The sequence below is a fragment of the Sitodiplosis mosellana genome, unplaced genomic scaffold (assembly GCF_009176505.1).
Source record: "Sitodiplosis mosellana isolate CC-2019 unplaced genomic scaffold, AAFC_SMos_1.0 Smas_scaffold_6166, whole genome shotgun sequence".
Taxonomy (NCBI): Eukaryota; Metazoa; Arthropoda; class Insecta; order Diptera; family Cecidomyiidae; genus Sitodiplosis; species Sitodiplosis mosellana.
Window position 1 is genome coordinate 2,153,216 of NW_022601407.1, and position 20,758 is coordinate 2,173,973.

The following is a 20,758-nucleotide window of genomic DNA, read 5'->3' on the forward strand; positions in this document are numbered from 1 at the left end:
GCAGTTATAATTTAAAAACGAACAAGTTTAAATAAGAAAATGTTAAGAAGGAAACATTTTTATTTTATTTCGGTTTTCATTTTCAAGTAATTATTGTGAAACTAAAGTTCAACGCGAACAAAGGAAATGAACAAAAGGATGAATGGAATACATTTCTCTTACAATCAATAAACTGTATCAAAAGGACAAAAACTACACTGGAATTGTTTTTATTATGATTTTGACATATAACAATTATGCTCATCATTGCTTTGTCAGTGGCACAATTGAAGGTGTTTGCAATAAATATTGTTTAACTTATTTTGTTCGAGATTCAGTCTACGGCCTAATCTAATGGCATGATCCAATCTAATGGCGTGATCAAGTGTTTATAACAATTTGTTTTGAAAAGGAAAAAACCGTTAAATTTCTCAATAGTTCTGAAAATATCTGTCTCGAATGGTGTCCTATATACTGTATTATAAATTCCATTTCATTTTCCGAATGGCCAATGACTACGTCTAGAACTAGAAATGCTTATCATCGATGACACACTGCTACCACTAATGGCTGTATTAATGCTGCTTGATGAATTGGCACGACTGCGAAAATTTCTGGACTTTTCTGAGGTTTCGCCATCATCCCCATTAATGTCTGAATAGAGTGAACTTGATTGCTTTGAATCTATTGAGAAAAATAAAGAATAAAATTTTTGATGAAATTGAATAAAGTTCTGGTTTTTATTCAATTTTGAACTTACGCATAATTGGTACTTGATCGTATAGCGATCCATGTCGTCCTGAGCGTGAAAAATAGTTTCTCTCTGTTCCAGGCGTACTTAGCTGCATTGGCGTACCGACTGTGACATGCTGCCATAATAGATGTTCTCTGATAGCGCGTTTGAGTGCAATTTCCCAATTGGACGCTTCAATCGATTCAGCTGCTCTGAACACATACTTTTTTATAACTCCTTCCTCCATGTTGCACACAACCACTTCCAAATCACCTCGACGTTTTGCCTTCGAATCGCGAGTCACTTCAATGCTATGTTTTGGTTCGGTATTATTCTCAAATGCTTCCAAATTATCCCAATATGTCAATTTGAATGCTTGTAGGCGTGCATAAATTTCACTGAATTGATTTTCATTTGGTGATAGCACTTGTAAATTACCGGTGCAATAGTTGGTTTTCATGAAATCTGGTTGAATAGCTAGCCGACAGCAGAAATGACCGAAGAGAGGCAGCTTTGTATTGAACTGATTGTTGTTCATATTATTTGATGAGCAAGTGGTTGTCAGGGTCAAATCATGGGTATGTGGTAGATCTGATGCTTCGGCAAGGGTTAAAGTAGCCTTTGCAATGAGCTCAAACTTTGGACCTCTATGAAATAAAGGGTTAGAACGTTTTTTTAAAAAAAGGATTCAACTTCAAAATATAAGTAATTTTAATTCCAGGCACACTCACATTTTAGCATTATTGAGTTCATCCTTTAGAGTTGATGCGAGTCGTTTGCCGACAGTTCGACTAATAGAACTATGAATAGTGTTCTTGATTTTGCGTGGCGTTGACGCAATCGTTAGATCAGTTTCCATCATAACCGCATACACTTCAAGCTTTAATTCGAAATTCGGCTCCACATTTGAACTAAAAAATTTTTTGGGATAAATGAACAATTAGCACAGGTTCTAGAAGCCACCTATGATTTCTGTCATTTACTTACAATAGAATTGCATCATTAAAACTAATATCGGTAAGGCTTCGATCGACTGGGCATAAAAGGGATGTGTCGAAGATATCTGTCCCAATACGAACCAAACAAAACACGGCAAATCTGCAGCGTTTGAGAAAGAAAAAAGAAAAGAAAAATGTGTTACAAGGTCTTATGATAAGTGTCTTGTTTAATTTGCTGTTTGCTGCAGCTGTTTCTCCTGTATCTTATTTCTGAATTGACTGTTTGATATGGTAAATCACAAACCTGCGATGATCGCCTTTATTTTTAAAATGGTCAGTATCGCGCCACATTAACGGCATACGAATCTCGCTCAACGAAACCTTTGCCGTCATTTTTTGTTTATTTCCGGATAACTTGCCGATGGGTTCGCAACGATCGCGTTTACGGCGTTGCAATTCGGCCATATAAGCTGTCATACGTTCATTTGATGTCAACAAATTTTTGGCAGCTTCCAAAATTTGTGTATTCTGTGCCGATGTTAAATTACCCGTGCATCCGATTGCCTTTGGATTGTTGCATGCTGCCAGAAGCTTTGCAGACCCTTCGCGCATTTTAATTTCCAAGTCGATCTTTTGTTCTAGATCCAATTCCTGTGTATGAAGAATGAATCACTTTAGTACGAAGAAAAACTAGATGTTTACACATGGATTGTTTGCTGATATTCATATTAAATTGTTCATTGAAAGACTCTGTTGTTTTATATATCACAAGATATCTCGTATTTGTACGTGCTACAACACATTGTATTTGATATTGCTTGTATATTTTATTTGTATGTTTTGCACCGAAGAAAATACATATAGATAATACTTTGAATATGGGCACAAATGAACAGCTGTCTATTGAAAGAGATACATCATGTATGGTCTTTTAAAGATCCCCTAACATCCTGTTTCACATCCTTTGAGAACACAGGAAGCTGCATGACGACAATCTCAAACTTGACACACAATCGAATAAACAAGCACACACGCACAGTCAGACAAACAAACGCACGCACTCACACGACGTTATTTCAACAATGTATAACAGTTACCTTTAGACTAGATGCAATTTGGCGAATATAATACAAATCTAAGTCTTGTAAAACTTCTAGCTTTGGCATGGTATGGTTGCGAATATTTTCGTTGTTTCGATAAAATAATTGAGAATTATTATGTGCTGAACCGTCGGTACTGTGACGATTCTTGTTCGGTTTGTTGCTGCTACTTCTCGAGCTGCCGCGTAATGATAGATTGGCCAGTGGTGGGAAGCACGAATCCATATTTTTCTTTTCGTCTCCTCTTCAATATGCTGCTACACAACTGCTGTGGTTAGTTCAAATGCACTTTACGATAAACTGACTCGTATATATTTACGTTTGAGATCACGCTGATTGTTGTAATAAATTCAGCATTGGACACTTAATTGCGCTAGAACAATCATTTTTTTTCTGTCATTCGGTTGGTCAATAACAGTTGCATAAATTTAATAAACACTTTTTGTCAAGCACGTAGTGTTATTTATGTTGAACGTTTGGTGAAACTGTCAAGTGATCTAATAATATTTCGTATTTAGCGCTTTTGGCTTTCGCAATAAACTAAATTAGGCAATTCGATGTGTAAATGGAATCGTCGTCTCAATATCAAAGCCTTGTTGAAGAGCCAAAAAAAAAAGTTCTCTCGTCGAATGTTTGCCACACCGAACGACAAAATTTGAATATTTAGTTTTTTTTTTCTCTTATTCTGTTTTCTTTTCTCCTCCTCCTCTTCTTCTTCTTCTTCTTATTCGTTGTATCTGTGCGCTTTGCTTATGGTTATGTATTTCTTGTTTGATTCGATATCCAAATATTGTTCATTTAAATAATATTTTGAGCTCACAACGTTGGCAATTGAGCACTATTCGTATTCGTACATTCTATTTAAAAGTATGTGTTTGCACGCACTGTACAAAGTGACATCATTTTCAATCAACAACAGACAATTCACAACGGATGAAGCAGAAATCGCGTGAAAAACGTCTGGATACGGCAAACAAATCAAATGCGACACTTTTAGTTCACATGAAGAAAGAGGAAGCTACGAATCACTTTTGTATACTAGTACACAGATACATAATATTGCATGTTGACGCGAAATGAATGGGCACAAAATGAAATTTTGTTTTAACATATGCAAATATGTGAAACAATATTAGAAATGTGGTTCCGTCACATTTTATATTGTCATTTGATTTTCTGTTTCATGCTTAGTCTATGCAATACACTTTTTTCTATTGATCTTCGAACACATTGATTTGATTTTGAACCGGTTATAAAAACAATTTAGCCCAATTGTTCGAAATATCCAATCACAATGAGTTACATATGAGTTAGTTTTTCCGATGTTTTTGTTTTAATCACAAGGCTTCAAATGTATCACTCTTTCAACAAACAATAAAAAAAAATGAAACTGCTTTGTTTCCCCAGCAATTGTTTTTCTCTTTTTTCCCAATGAAATGATCGTGATCGAATCTAGTTGTTATGATAAATATAATCAAAAACAATGAACACAAGTTGCAAACCGAAAAAGGAATTCAGATCATAATGTTTTTTTTGTGTGCGATGAAAAAAAAACGTGGTCTGTTTGTAAGCATCACAGCCCAATAAACAGACACCACTCTATCACAAACGACAGAGTGTGTGCATTTGAAAATAGTCGAACAAAAAAACACTCAGATTATTTTGAATTCATCTTACGTCAGAAATGAAAGAAAACACACAATTTTTTTTTATTTTGAATCAATTCTGAATAGTACACGTCCCAAATACTACAACTGCTGCTCATCAGCAATTACACAAACAGTAAGGGCACAACAGGCATTAGGCTCTCGCATTGCGCACACATTAGCAACTCAATTCTCGCACACATACACTCATACACTGACGCACACACTCAAACAATAATCGGCTGTATCGTTGCCAATACGACGGCGCATATAGAAACGACCGTGCACAGATAGCAAAGGCCCAAACAAACAAAGAAATGAATGCATTCTCATCGGACAATGTATTTACGATAGAGAACTGCAGTTAAAACGTTTCATGCAGTAGTCACATAGGAGCAAATGAAAGTTGCCATACAGCCGAATAAGAAAAAGCATTCGCAAATATGGTCACAACTAACAATTTCAATGTGAGATGCGACGGAAATATTTAAAATTTGATTTAATTTAGTCGAATCACATCAAAGGCGGAGGCATTGGGAAAAAGGAACCATATTCGTACTTTCTTACTCATGCTTACTAACACATCGATGCGCCGTTCGTTCACACCGATGACCACACTGCGCACACTATCAATCAGGCTTGCGACGGTTCATAGTAGTAAAAATATTTCACATTCACACATATGACGCCGAAACAAAAACAAAACACATTTTTGTTGATATACAAACGAGTCACTGGATGGTGTTGTTTTTGTTTGTGATAGTGGTGGTAGTGCTGCTGTTGCTGCTCTTTTCTCTTTTCTTTTTAGATCTCATTCGTGTGCACTTGAATTGTTATTTGCAAGTACAAATTGTAATCTAGCTAATGTGTATGCGTCATGCACATAAATTAGTCTGGTGACAATTTCTCATTTTCCAGTGACCAAGCCAACCAAATATATCAAAAATTACTTTCTTTTTTCCCTTCTTTCTTCTTTTCTTGACTCATTTCAAATAGCAAGCAGATGAATTGCTTTCGATTGAATGCATTCGCAACGATTCCAATGTGGTTTATTTTGGCACGACAGGTCTGCTATTACCGAAGTGGATAACAGTGCATGCATACTTTCTGAACATATGCCACATCTAGAAAATTTTTGACAGGATGCCTTTCTATTATTATTTATTTTTGATCAACTCTGATCATCATTTTTGCCATAGGCAATGGTCCGAATTGTATTCACATAATATTCAAATATGATTTTGAGTGAGCAATGGTGCATAATCTGCGTGTCTCACTTAAAAAAAAAAATTGAATATCATTTGCTGTGTTCGTCCTCACTCAATCAATTGTGCATACACTATACACTGCATAAGTGCAGACAATACGGTTCCTATGTTTGGTGGCAGTGCACTTAAAATGAATTCGAAACAAGTTTACACCATGCACGACGCTCGGCATTTTTTGCTATGAACAAACCGGTCGAAACTGCATTTACGGTTATTCATTTCTAGTTATAAAATTAATCATTTTATCTATTTGTTTTCAAATGGGATACCAATAATAAAATAAGAGATGCAGTTCAGATTTTCATATCGGAAGATCTTGATTTGGATTAAAATTTTGGATTTGTCCAAATGGGAGAGTACTACAAATGAATCGTTTTTTTTGTTTTTACCTTTTTATAGTCGCTTTCAAATTGACTTCGTCGTTGTGCCAGAGTGTTTTGGCCAAAGTTCGTGGTGCGTAGCTCTCGATCGATGTATTCATTCAGTTCGTTTTTTAATAAGTTCAAATCAATTTGATTGATGCTGTAGCACTTCCGAATCTTTGTGGTGGTTGTGCTGTTATTGTTCCCATCGTGGCTATTGTGGCTTGTAGTCGTTTCGAATATGTTTTTATTATTCATATTTTTATTATTATGGCAATTTAACGACGCATGATACGGATAATTATTGTTATTGTTGCTATTATTGTTGTTTGTGTTCGTGTCCGTATCGGTCAACATGATATTTGATCCGAAAAGATTGGTTTTGGAGACAAATCCATTGAAATGGCGTTTAGTAACATCATAATCATCATTTTGCGTACTGTCGCACAAAACGGACACCGTACTTGTCCCGATCAATGACTTTGTGTCATAGTCACCGTTACGAAAACGAATGTTTGCGTTGTTGGTATTGTTGGTATTGTTGATGCCATCACGCACCACAGACGAGACGGTGCTTAGGCTTTTTATTGAATGTGTTGGTTTAAGTTTGTTATTTTTTTGTATTGGTTTATCAATCACGGCATACGTTGGTGTTGTTAAGTCATCATCATTGATCGAGCCATAGCTATAGTCAATGATTGGTGAATCCGTTAAATTTTGAACGGAATTCGAATGGCTTATGTTGACTATGCTGCTGTAATGTCGCTTGAGCATCGATGACGATTGTTCAATCGATTGACCGATCGTTGGCACGGCTGTGTTCAATACCACCGCTGAAATGGACGATAAATCCACAGCTGATGATGATTTGATCGAATTTTTGTACTTGTTGATGGTTTTTTCGAGGCATTTCTCGCTATTGCTCGGATTACCGTACGAAATCAGCGATAGATTCGATGCATGATGATTGTTTTGCCATGCACAATATTCATTTCGATATGTATTGTAAAATGACGAATGCCTCATCACAAGTGGTTGTTGCTTTTTTTGCTTTGGATTACTAGCGATTGTCTTTGTCTCTGTCTCTGTCTCATAGTAGTTTTTATCTTCATAATTTGGGATAGTTTGTACACTTGCATTGGCAAATTTTTTTGGTTTTTCTTCTAATAAATTTAATTGTTTTGTTTTCGTTGGACTACCGTTCACCTTAATCACAATTCCTTTGCAGTTATTTGAATCGTTGGGTGTCTGTGAATATTGTGGCTTTTCGAAATTTTTACGCAGCTCCCGTACAAGCGACTGACCGGCTGACAATAAAAATTTTCGCTCAAATTCATCCAAATTGTCGAGGACTTTTTCGTTGATGAATTTTCCATTTTGTTGTTGCCGTTTGCTTTCGATTGGTTTTCGTGATGATTTTATATTGTTGTTATCGCTACCAGTCAAAGTGGAGAACAGCTCCTTCGAACTCTTCCACCGTTTGATAAGACTCGCCTTCAGGAAACTTTTTGTACGTTCAACTCGACTTAATGGCTTTGTTGGTTCAGCTGAACAACAATTTGAACCGATCGATATTGTTGTAGTCATTTTTTGTGTTCGTTGTTCATCCACAAAACTTTACTTTTATATAAAAACTTTAGTTTGTTTAGACCAAATCTTGCAACTTTCATCCGAACAGTTCCGAATTTGATTAATCTTCACCGTGTATTATTTTATGTGGCCATTTTTCATCTTTTTCGTTTCTTTCAATAAATGTGGACTTTTCATTAAACTGTATACAAAGAATGTTTGATTTTGATGTAATCGTTAATACTATTCATGTGGCCTTTTGTATTGTTTCGATTCATATTATTCAAAGACGTGTTAATAATTCCAATCCCATTGTAGTAGCCATGCAAACTAAGGCATTTTCTCTCTTTGAATCGAAGGTCTTTGAATAGGAAAAATACAATTTTAACTTGACAATATAATCTTGCAAAGTAAAAAAACATTAACACCTTTCTTATCAATTCAAATCAATACGCACCGATGTGAAGTCAACATAAAGTGCGTGTTTAGAATGCAACTGCTTATCAAATCAAACTTTGGAGGTCAAACTTTGCTACAATGTCAACATCTTCAAATGAATATGGAAGCGATGCAGAATGGGTGCAAAGAATTTGGCACAATAAACTATATATATTTTATTTATTGTACAGTGTGTGATCTCATTTTAGTGTTTGCAACATTGAATGTTTTTTTAACGGAAAATGTGCAATCAGCTACAAATTAAAGGCAACTGTCAAACGCCATATATTCCTCTCTCTTCGTCATGCTCACTCTGAACCTGAATTTCAATCTACATTTTTCATGAACTCGAATCACTTTGCTCCAGATTGATATAGAGCGCTCAGCGTTCAGCGCTGAGCTTCACATGAATCCAAGCGAGAGAATAAGTCCATTTAATCTATAAACTAGTTTTGAAATTCTAGGTAAATTACATGGCGGAAAATGTGGAAGAAGAAGAAAAAAAAACACACTTTGATATAACAGATCATATAAAATGTTGTACACCTGATTTTTGCAACACCACACAAACTTGTGTATATTATCGGCACAGAGAGATCCGTTATGTTAAGTGTACATATTAGTGATTAGAGTTCTCGATATTCTGGATCATTGAAAATTTATCCAGGTACACGGACTATTTTGTGTGTTCACCTGATTTAAATGGACTTTCCAAAATTTGCAATAATTCATTTCACACCAAAGTGCAAGAAACATTGCAAACAGTAATGAAATCGACTGAAATGCAACACATTTTTTCTCTTGATTTCGATTGCGAGCGCAATAGTATATTTTCATTCACAAGATTCTATTAAATATGTAATGGATTGCACAAATTCCTCTGAACCGACTGAACTTCGCGTGTTACATCTTTGATCGCATGAAAATTGATTCATAGATCAAACCATATTTTTACTGTATTTTATGCTTAAATTAAGTGACTTTCATTTTGATTGCACCACATTATTAACACCATGAATTTAAACTGAACTCGCGGGGTCAATTAATGAATGACACATTTCGCATTATTTGGCTGGCACTGGGATATTTTTTTTTTTTTTTGAAAATATGATGACAAACATGTTCAGAATGTTGTTGTTCTGGGAGTTTTTTTTGAATACATTCGACTGAAAATCTTTGATCATGTGCTTGCGAATCACTTTGTAAGAGATATTCTTAAGATAGATTCACATAAGATATTCTTGAAATCCTCGAGTTATGGCAAAAGAGGACTTCGGAAGCAAAGCAAATTCGAGTCATATTTCTTTCAGATCAAGCCACAAGTAACAAAGAACAAATGAATAGAAAATGGATGGGACAATTACATGGGACCACAAAATCGATGTACCAAACGGAATTTTAATGAAATATCAAAACTATTGTTTTGGCCGTTTTAGTATTTTTTTCACAAAGTGCCTTATTTCCTGGAGAATTCAAATTTATCTCACAGAAAGATAAGAAATAACATTGAAATACACACATACACAACAGACCAACAATTTATCATGTACAGAAAAAACTGAGCGGATTTAAGGATACGCAACTTCACATAAACAACACAAAATATGCTCTGTGCAATCAAGAGCTCTGAGCACTTGATACATATCACCTGAAGATCAAATCAAATACTGAACACATGCCAAGCGCACGCCTTAATCTCTAGCCTGTCCATGAAACTGCGATGCCAATTTTCTTTCGTGGTCGCGCTAATGCCGCTTATTTTGATAAACGCGTGTTTTCTATGGCACACGCATACGAATCTTTCGGTCAACCAATTTTTCCCATCATTTTCCCTCTCTTGTGCTTCTTATCCATAGATATTTACTATGAACTTGCTTTAAATTTCGCCCAAGTTTTCTCCGCCAAAAAGTGTTTTGTTCAACTGTTTTAACTGATAATATGGTTATTTTTAGGATTTGTAAAAAAAACAATAAATGTATGTACTTGTACTTCCACCACATGAAAGATTAACTGTGACTAAAGTTCGCGCACACATTACATGGCATGTATCAGGCTGTATCGTCGTTCGCATCATACCAGTTTTAATGATGTACTCTCTAAGTGTACTTGCTATCTTTTTATTCGTCGTTTTGTTCGCGTTTTGCCACGATTTACCGTTTGTTTAAGCAATTATTTCATTTCATATTGGACTTGGATTGGATTAAAGCAGACCGATGGCATTTTAAATTATTCTTCTGCTGTCAAATGCCAATCCATATCAATCAGCTCTTGTTTAATTTGATAAACAAATTAATTCTAATTAAAAATCATTCTTTACTCAAATCATTCAATACTCATCATCATCATACTCAAGATCTTTTGCATACATTGCTCAGATTTCGTTGCTCAAAAAATATTTGATACGATTTAACAAATCCTTACACATGGCTCTACTCCAATGAACCATTCTCTGTGCACTATAGTGGGACGGTTCCGAAGAATATGCCAAAAGACTTGCAAACAGAGCAAACAATTTTTGAAGAATTTATCTCAGATATTTATCGCTTCTGTTGTCATAAAAATGCAAAATTCATACACAACTTACAATGTTTTTCAAATTTGACAACGCCGACAGTCGCATCGACTTCCTTTTATTTATTGTTGAACTAAAATCACTTAAACGATATAAAAATGAATTTTCTTTTGATTTATTTGCATTGTGGGATTTTAATGTAAGAAATTTGCTTGGAGCCATTATGAATTATGATGTGTAAATTTGATTATTATGAAATTGCACTCGAAAATGCACCAAATAACTTTACAATGGAATTTTTGGACGTTTGGATATATTTAAATGTTGGTTTGACAATTCAAACACTCTGAAGTTGGTTGTGCACCAACCCATTCTAGTAGAATTGCTGAGCTCAGACTGTATGGCTCAAATATGACTGAACAGCTAATCATCAACATGTTACTTTTGAAATTGAATGTTTTCTAGTCTATCATAAAATTGGATATAAACTAAATAATAGAGATTGATTGGAGATTCACTCATTAACGGTTGCTTTTCAAATACAATGTTGTCTTTGACAATCTACCGCTGACATGTGCACACTCACGCACGCACGCGGTAACATTTCATTTTATTTGTTTTCAAGTTGACACATTCAAATAAATAAATGAAACACACAAGTTCGCATTTATAACAATGCGTGTCGAACATTCGAACAGGGAAAACAGTGTTATATCTGATGTAAAAAGGTAAAAAGGTGGCCATTTGTTTAATTGATCTCGTTCAATATAATTAAATTTGCAAGTTGTTTTTGAAAAAGCCAGCCGAGATTTCCAATTCGATATGGAATAACAGCCAAAGTTTTGCTAACGAGTCAGAGACTTGATGTTGAACTTGTGTCAGATGCAAAAAAAATCCCACATTTTTCAACAATGACCATCGAGAATTGCTTCGAACAACCACATCAAACGATGCATAAACGGCGAAGTAAGTCTACCTTTAAATAAGGAAAGAGCAGTCAGCGAACCTCAAGATAATGACGTGGCATTTGAAATGGATTCGTGAATATGAATCCTCAATTTCTAACGTTAACATATCTGCGTGGACATTATCCCGTGGAAGTGCTCACACTTTCGATGCGCTTAGATTGTGGCAGCTGAATTCACCAGCAATCATTGGACTATCAGAGACATATGTTTAATATAACCCAATTGCAAGAGAAGCAGAAAGTTATCGAAACACGTGTGGATTGGGACCAAATAGGTAACAATGGCATCTTGCAATGAGAATGTTGCTATTGACATTCATTTTTTTTGGAAAGTCATGTATTGCTACAACGATTCAAAATAATTTAATTTTTAATTTTAATTTTAGGTTATCGTCAACTATTTAAGAAACCTACGAGAATTCCGATGACAATGATGTTGAAGATGCTGAATTTAAGCATAGACTAAATGAGTTTACAATTTTAAACATATATCAAGTGTACATCTCTTAACTTCACCAATTATTTTATTTTAAGCACAACTTTTTGACGATTCAATTGAATTTTTTGATTTATCATATAAAAATGAGTTGTCAGTTTGTGCACTGTTTTTGGCTTCGTCTATTGCTTTGGAATTCGAAGATTGCGGCTCGGAAGGGGGCGAGTTCACCAAATTTAAAGTGTCCAATTGCGATGAAACAGCAAATGCTTGCGTGCTGAAATCAATGCATCGATCGAATTGGATTTCGCTTTGAATGAGGGTGTCGACAATATTGAACAAGTGACGACTGTTGTGCACGGAGTCATTATGGGTGTTGAAATGCCGTTCCCCTTACAGAATGCAGATGCGTGCAAGGATAGCGGTGTCCAATGTCCACTAAGAAATGGCGTCAATTATGAATATGTGCAAACGCTGCCGGTGTTGAGATCTAATCCAAAGGTGAGCGTTACCATCAAATGGGCATTAAAAGATATCGCAGCCAACAAAACCATCATTTGTGTGTATATTCCGGCCAGAATCGAATGAATAACGAAGTGATGGCAATCATGTGTGTCGTTCGCCAAAATATCTCATCTCAATGTCATGAGATCAATCGTTCAATTTAATCACTAGAACATGCAAACAACTGCTGTAAACGTTCTTTATCGGAAATTACCGCTTTGATATATTATCATTTTCTTAACTATTGATGAGCATATAAGGCAAATACATTGTATTTGATCATTCTTGCTTATAAAAACATGTCTCGGCAGCAAATAAATTCCATCCTTCATAAAATAGAAAAGAAAGAAAAATTCAAGCCTTTTCATTGGACAATCGAGAATGAACGTACTGTTTTCAATAACCTAAACGAATGTACAAGTTACGAGTTCATCAAAAGTTACTAGGGTTTTTCTTTTCTTAAAAGATCTGTTCAACTTACCTTGAATTGCAAGCATAGGTGCAAAAACTTTGAAATTTTACTTCAAGAAATTACCAAACGATCAATTCTATCTAAAAAGCATTTCAATTTTGACTAATTTTTCTACCAGACAATTTCGATATTTTTATCATGCTTCCATCTCCATCTCAAGATTGAGAATTGGTATATTTTGTTCTAAAATAAAGTTATAACGTGTACTTTCCAACTAAAAATATAAAACCGATGAAAATAATTCATTTTGGTTGGAACAAGCTGCAGAGACTTTTCAAATCTATTTAACTTAAATACAAAAAAAATTGATGGCCAAAAAAATCGACCAGTGCTTGAAAAAGGTGACCAAAAATTCATAAATTCAGTACAAACTTTCAAAACATTTCAAGATATCTATTTCAATTTTTAGATTTTAACCAAAACATTATTTTCTATAAAAATATTTTATCGAATTTCTGTCCACCGGAAATGAAACAAATATTTTTTTTGGTCGAAGCTAAAATTTTGCAAAAAAAAATGCCAACAAATGTTCGAAAATTTGCCATCGTAAATCTAAAAATAAGCGTACATTGGCCCAAAATAATAATATTTTAAAGGATCGCTAATTTCAAAAGCAAAATAAGAAACCAGCATCGATTGGGACATTTCGGTTTTCTGACTTGAAACCCAAATGAAATTAAAACTGCGATGTAAAAAAAATCGATAAAATCCGCATATTTACGGAACTGGAATATCAAAGCGATGCATGTGTGTTGCAAAATTTGCATATTAATATATAATTTGAATGTGAACGAAAATCATATGAAGGCAATTTTATCAAGAACTCTATAAAATAAGCACAAAAAAGGTAAGCACTTCATTGATTTTTTCCTCTTCATTTATGTGAATTATTTTTTTTTTCATCCAATAAATTTATTCAAGTGTTTCACTTGACTTGCTTACATACTCGGAGCTTAACGGACCTATCTTAACACACAGACAAAATACTTGAAAGAATATTCATGTCAGAATGAGTTCAGAAGATTCATATAAATATGAGTGTTAACTTTGCATAAATCGTATATTTTCGATAATTTTTACCGAACATATAATTATCTCATCGACGAATGCGCCCTATTAAACATTTCATTTAAATACAGACACATTTCTGTGTGATGTGTTCGCACATTCGTATGCATGACGGACTGACTTACGTGCAGAAAACATACCAAAGCATCTTCGCATTCTTATTTTATTTCTGATTTGTAAGAACACCGTCGTCAATACCGTTGCAAAAAGTTTAAGTGGGTATTGATGTGAGAACAAAACTTGGACAAGCTAAGGCAATGAAAACTTAACGATTCATGAGTTGAACATGTTTATTTTCTGAGCCCAAAATGAACGCAAACAAAAATTAAATAAATTGATTTGATTTGATTTAAAAAGTTGTCAAAGCGTAAATCAATTTATTTGAATCAAATTAATTGCCATATTTTCAAATGAATTATTTGCAAATCTGAGAACTCTGTCCATAATATGAACACAATTATAAAGAATCATATATGAAGATGATACATACAATTCGGCCAAAGTCGTTATATATAAGAAATGCGACGAAATCGGAGAGTGAAAATAAAATCCGTAATAAATTCGGGGAAAAAGAGAAATTTTGGTATTGCGTAACCTGAATACGGAGGTTCCATAGAGGTGCATGTGCTATTGAGGTCTGGGTGCTAGGGAAAATCAATCAAACTGACATGGAACATAGTTGAGCATTCTCCACTTGGTATGCAGCTTTGGTTTTCTTTCGACACAACTAGCCTCTTAACGACAAGCCTATAAAATGCAGGTTCACACATGTAAATTTTCCTAATGCTCAATTTCCCGAAAAAGTACTTCTGCTAATGGGAACTTTGCTCTTTCTCGCATTGTTTTCGGAAGATTAGATAAATTTCATGAAAATAAATGGTGAACCTATCGGTATATTATGTGCAAGTCCCCCAAGCATCCAAGTGAGCATTTGAGGCCATGAAAAATATCAAATTGGTTGCTAAAATTGAGAATGTGAGGTAAGATGTTTCTTGAACAAGAGAAAAATATTGTCATACGTATGATGAATCCAATGTGAATATCAACGTTTATTCGATTTGCTTCACCGTTCCCTGCTTTACCGTGTGTGTATATAATTTCTTCTCTCGCAACGAAGCAACCACATACACACACAAACACATACATATATGCGCGCGGCATACGAAATGTGTCGGAACAGAATGAAAGAAACACCCGAGAGAGAGAGAGAGAGTAAATGGCTGAGTGTACAGCAACGGTGGATAACAACAACCGCAACTATGCTTCATATTTTGCAGTAAGAGAAAGAGCAATGGAAAGAGAAACGATAGCATTGATTATTTGCGAACGCATACCGAACGCATTGTGTAGAGACGTAGTAAAAGAGATGGCACTATTAAAGGAGAGGATTCACTGGGAGCGAAACAAAGCTCAAGTGCCGACACATACACACACACACATATGTATCCAAACACGCACATACACACATACATACACATTCTCTGTCGCTCTCTTCATGACTGCCTGCAAACCAATTCACCGTCTATTTGCTCTCTTCAAAGTATCAACCGAAAATCCATAACAAGAAGAAGAACGTAAAACAACATCATCGTGTATGCGTTGAATCGAAAATCGACGAACGGTCAGTTGCTTATGTGATTTGTTTTACGCTGGATGAGTGAGGTATACAAATATTTCTGTTGTTTTTTTTTCTCGTTTAAGCGCGATTGTTCTGCGATTTGTGTAAAAATTACACATTATAAAATCCGAGCTTTGTGCTGGTTTTTTAATCTATTCATTCAGAATACGCATAGGAAATTCTTTGAATAAAATTGTGATTCCGTCAAAGTTGGTCTGCTGGTTTTTTTTTACTGACTTTGTCCATCTGTGAAGAACGAACAACAATAATAATAATAATATGAAGTATTTCAAACGACTTGAAATAAATATTCAGTTTAATCTTGTGTATTGATATGAAATGTGACTGTGCCCCATGTATTTTTTACATTTAGATACCATCCAGTCAGGATGGGAAAAAAAATATAAAAATTTTTATCTTTCGTTCTATCGGCGAGGATTTTTACATGTCAGAATACCTTCAGAATGCTTGCGTACTATATGTAAATTCATTGAATATCCCGTGTATTTTTTTGCACACAGTGCATACATAGCATACTAGAGGATTCTGTTTCCGAAAGAATCATAAAGAAAATTGTGAGAATTCCAATTTAGACTTAGTTGACATTGAATTTTCGAAAGAATTTTATAATCAATTTATTTCGTTTGTTTATTGATATTTTCGCTTTGTGTGTACTGCATCGTTCTATGTGCGAATATGTGAGCAGCGTCTAACATTGGTTGTTTGATAAAATTCCATCATAAAAATAGGTTCGATAAAACAAATATTGTGAAGTCGGATAAACCGAAAGTTCATCCTATCTTATCTGTAGTCCCGATAGAGCTCAGGATTAATAAAATCGTTTGAATTCAACAGGAAGTGTGATGTGTTGTTAATAAACAATACTCAAATAGTCAGCTGATAAGTCATTTTTATCATATATTTTATCTTTCTATTTCTATTCACTAAAATTTGAAAATTATCGAAACATTCAGATTACAGAATTCTGTTTTATTTCATTTATTTGTAATCAACTTGCAATCGAACGTTTTGTCATAGTGTTGTTCTGAGAAAAAAAAATTCGTACCAACAGTTAGTCAGAAATCAAATGCATGTTTAGAAAATAGATAAGCAAGCGATAAGAACTGAGGCTAATATGAGTTAAACTAAAACGAAACACAAAGTAATACACACACGATACAAAAACAAACGCAATCTTTACAAACAAAGTCTGGTGCACAATTTTTTCTACCGGAAAACAATGAACTTCAATGTGCTTTGGCAAATATGCATACAAATTATTTTTTTTGCCTGTTTGGTATAACTTTTTTTTCTGGCTTTGTTTTTTCTTCCTACAATTTGATGGAAACAAAAGTGTCTCAATGTGCTGTCAATAATATTCATAACTTTATCGTGGAAAATAACGCAAATTCGTTATCAGAAAATTTTACCGAAATTGAAGAATGCCGCTCTGTGATGTGGTTATTGAAAAGCAATACAAAAAAATATTATGGTCATAATTCAAGGCATTTTATGAAGGGAAAACGAAAAGCAAATGCTATATTATTGGCAAGAAATACAATTTTTATATGTCAATTGGCAATAAAGCGTTTCGTTTGATATAAAAAAAAGAACAACTCCAAGAATAAAAACAAGAAACATAGAAGAACAAACACAGAACTGCCGACACCAACACACAACACCATGCCTTGCATCATATGCAAACACGTATGTATGCATATCTACAAACCGAACGATTCGCAAATGAATAGACGAAAAAAAAGAGCAAATAAAACCACACACTGAATGACGAGTGCAACGCGCGATGAACGGCAGTCCAAACAACCGTTCGATGACATTAACGGTGAGTACAACATTTTTTCCCCTCTCATTTTCGGGTTTGTCTACGTATGTATATGTGCATTGATAATACGCTATCGGCAATCCATTCTCGCATTCCGGTCATTGGTCATTCCGAACGTACAAAAAAAATTAGTTAACACATTCGAATACTGAACGAAATTGGACTGAACTTTGATGATATTCAAGCTTTGTCACAGCAAAGTATTTAACATTTTTTCGTATTTCACCGATGAAATGTGTGAACAAGAATATTCATAAAGTGTCCAAGTTGAATAATTTGGAGCCGTGAGTTCCGCCTTCTATCGGAAACATCATATATTCAACTAAATTGTTTTTCGTCAACGTAAATTACGATGAAAGAACGGTATTTGCATTATTTTTTTACCTATCCAAGCTCAACTTCGAGCGACCATAACTCTAAATGCATAGAGACGAGCTGCATCCGCAATTACACCGCATGTGGCAACAGAATAAAAACGCCCGAATTAATTGCTTGTTCCATTGAGTGCAACTGACTGAATCGAAATGCTATACTATTTGGGCTTATGATATTTGATTACAATAAATCTTGATGTTGGTTCACTTTTATTGGGTATAAATATAACGCAGAACAAAAGATAACAAATTTGAATTGTGTGCAAAACTGCCTCATTTTGACCGTGTTCGGGTTTTTTCTCCAGAGACCCATTTATTTACATCTCTACTCCCTTCATATGTGTCCCTGGCATGAAACCAATGTGTATATTACTAATTCAAAATCAAAACAACCTTTAGACTTTGAATATTACAAAACGCCCGATGACATTTGGATGAATATGTTAATATTTATGAATTTGTTACTAAGGCCCAATTTGCTTTAATATTTGTTTTAAGAAAAAAATTCACCAAAAGCCTTGCTGAACGAATGAAGGGAACACCGAAATTAGAAGCCAAATTTTCTTCTTTAAACTTTGAAATCGATTACAACACTGCGAAACTTAGTTGTTCTAAGTAATTCTGTGCCACGATGCGGTTCTCTCATTGCTCGCCAAAAATAAACTCTGTTATCACCATAACGCACGATTTTGAATTGGTCAATGCGGGATGTGGCAACCGGAAAATAAGTTCTTTATCGTACTCTACTTCACTTCATCTTTTATATACGAAATCACATCATTTTGTGAATACAACTTGTTCTTTTTTCTATATCTCTTCCTTAAATTTATAGATGGTGCAGTAGCTTTCATCAGTCACAAAGATGTTAATTAATTTTTGAAAAGAAGATGTAAAATAAGCATTGCGCTCATTCAGTGTGCATTTTCACAATATTTAACAAGGAAAAAAAATAGTTTTATTTTTATCAAGCACTTTGTAACGCAAAGTCTAATGCAAATATACACTTCAGTTTCCACTCATTTCCGCAGTATTTCAATTCATCGCCTTCTGCTTTTTGTAGCTATTGTCATCGCGGTTTGCTTTCAGTTTCATGCGTTTGTCTTGAATAAACATTAAAAAATCGTTCTATTAAAGCTAGCGTAGGTTCATAATATAAAAAGGGTTACAAAGCCAGCGAACGTTGAATAACAAGCTTATCACAAACTATTTTGTTCCAATTTTTTCATTTAAATTGTTTTTTTTTCTGGAGTTATTTGCTGTATTATCATACCCTTTGAAGATTTCAAGGAAGGGAAAAAGGTGTATTACACCTGTGTTGAGGTGTTCAGTCTTTGCTGAAATGATTCCTATTTTGAAAGCGTCAATTTTAAAACCACACTTTATCGGAGACGATACATTTTTGAATTACCTCAATATCGTTCGGAAACCATGCATACCAAAAGTATTTTGGATACTAAATCCAGAAAAACCTCATGGTATCCAATTGAATATATATATATATCATGCAGTACTGAAACCATTACATCGTACACAATTCAAATTATTTTGCGACAATTATATCAATTACTTCGTGATAAAGTTTTGATTTCAAAACAAAAACTCACAAATACATTATTGCTTTTCAAAGGTAAACATGATCAGAACACAATGAAACACTGCTGAAAGTTGAAACTAGTCACATCATTTTGCAATTGCTATTGAAACGGAAACATAGCAAAAACTTGCCTAATGAATACTAACGTAGATAATATAAATTCTAATAGCCAACTGCAAACTGTATATGAACAGTTGGAATGCCCGATACTATTTTTATGTTCTTCCGACTGGTTTTGATTGGAATTAGGTACATATGCACCAGTTGAAGTATTCACATTTCAAACTTACTTCAATACTATTCTACTTCTATACTCAATAATCTATTTCTAAAATTTAAAGATGTCTTACAAACAGGGATTGTCTGCACGTAGATTTATTCAAATAAATTAAAAGTATCAAATAAATTTATCCGATATTGTTTATGCGTTGCGTTGTTGTAACGCATCTGTAGTACAAAGTTCATATTCTCTTTCGGATTTGCCAACTCAAATTTGAGGGTGTTCCGAGCGGAATTCGGCAAAAATAATGCGATTTAGCATCCCACGGGGATGCATAGTGGAGGACTTCACTTCTAGAATACAATGGACAAGGTCGGATCCACCTGCTCCACAAGTTTCACTTCCAGCTCAAGCAATATTTCAGAAGTTTTTACTAGTTCTGTTTTCAGCTTATACTTAAAAATAGCGTTTATAAAATATTGCCTTAGCTCGAAGTGAAACTTGTGGAGCAGGTGGATCCGACCTGGTCCATTGTATTCTGGAAGTGAAGTCCTCCAGTGCGCATCCCTTTGGGATGCTAAATCGCATTGTTTTTGCCGAATTCCGCTTGGATCAGCCTCAAATTTGACTTCCCAAATCTGGAAGTGAATCCTGTGGAGCAGGTGGATCCGACCTGGTCCAATGTATTCTAGAAGCGAGGTCCTCCACTATGCATCCCCGTGGGATGCTAAATCACATCATTTTTGCCGAATTCCACTCGCACACCCTCAAATTTGAGTTGGCAAATCCGGAAGAGAATATGAACTTTGTACTGCAGATGCGTTACAACAATGCAACGCATGAACAATATCGGATAAATTTATTTGATATTTTTAATTTATTTGAATAAATCTACGTGCAGATAATCCCTGCTTACAAACGTATGAGCGTATTTTCCACCACACGATCATTTGTTGTTCTTAAAAAATAGCTGGAATCTAGTTTGATTTTCATTGGCAAAATGTCGAAACAAATCCATGTCGACACCATCTCCATTCACAAACCACTACAACAGCAATTCACGGTTTGAAAGCTAAGCTGTGGCCACCTTTTTCACAATTGATCTATCAAATCAAAC

The 20,758-nt window shown here is 34.7% G+C and overlaps 2 protein-coding genes across 6 annotated transcripts in view; one reads left to right on the forward strand and one right to left on the reverse strand.

The window, feature by feature from the left end:
- Positions 1–26: 26 nt before the first annotated feature.
- On the reverse strand, positions 27–7,951 carry LOC129575303 (tyrosine-protein phosphatase 3-like). Its single transcript, XM_055458603.1, has 6 exons — positions 6,054–7,951; positions 1,955–2,301; positions 1,700–1,810; positions 1,444–1,623; positions 740–1,359; positions 27–663 (listed from the first exon to the last, which is right to left on the reverse strand). The coding sequence occupies exons 1-6, from the start codon at positions 7,611–7,613 to the stop codon at positions 473–475; spliced, it is 3,009 nt and encodes a 1,002-aa protein (XP_055314578.1). The 5' UTR covers positions 7,614–7,951; the 3' UTR covers positions 27–472.
- A 3,245-nt stretch (positions 7,952–11,196) lies between these two features.
- The window catches only part of LOC129575027 (putative polypeptide N-acetylgalactosaminyltransferase 9), a 33,100-nt gene continuing 23,538 nt past the window's right edge, over positions 11,197–20,758 (forward strand). Inside the window, exons 1-2 of one of the 5 annotated variants that reach the window (XM_055457820.1) lie at positions 11,197–11,787; positions 11,899–17,453. The gene's annotated coding sequence lies outside the window, so the exon portion shown is untranslated. Of the gene's footprint in view, positions 11,788–11,898; positions 17,454–20,758 lie in introns of those variants that run through there. The other 4 variants (XM_055457819.1, XM_055457818.1, XM_055457816.1 and 1 more) reach the window with 4 other exon arrangements.

Coding starts and splice junctions, on each gene's coding strand:
- LOC129575303 (XM_055458603.1), bottom strand. CDS start 7,613: ATGACTACAACAATATCGATCGGTTCAAATTGTTGTTCAGCTGAACCA. Junction 1,811..1,954: donor AATAAAGGCGATCATCGCAG/GTTTGTGATTTA, acceptor CAAACGCTGCAG/ATTTGCCGTGTTTTGTTTGG. Junction 1,360..1,443: donor GAACTCAATAATGCTAAAAT/GTGAGTGTGCCT, acceptor TTTATTTCATAG/AGGTCCAAAGTTTGAGCTCA.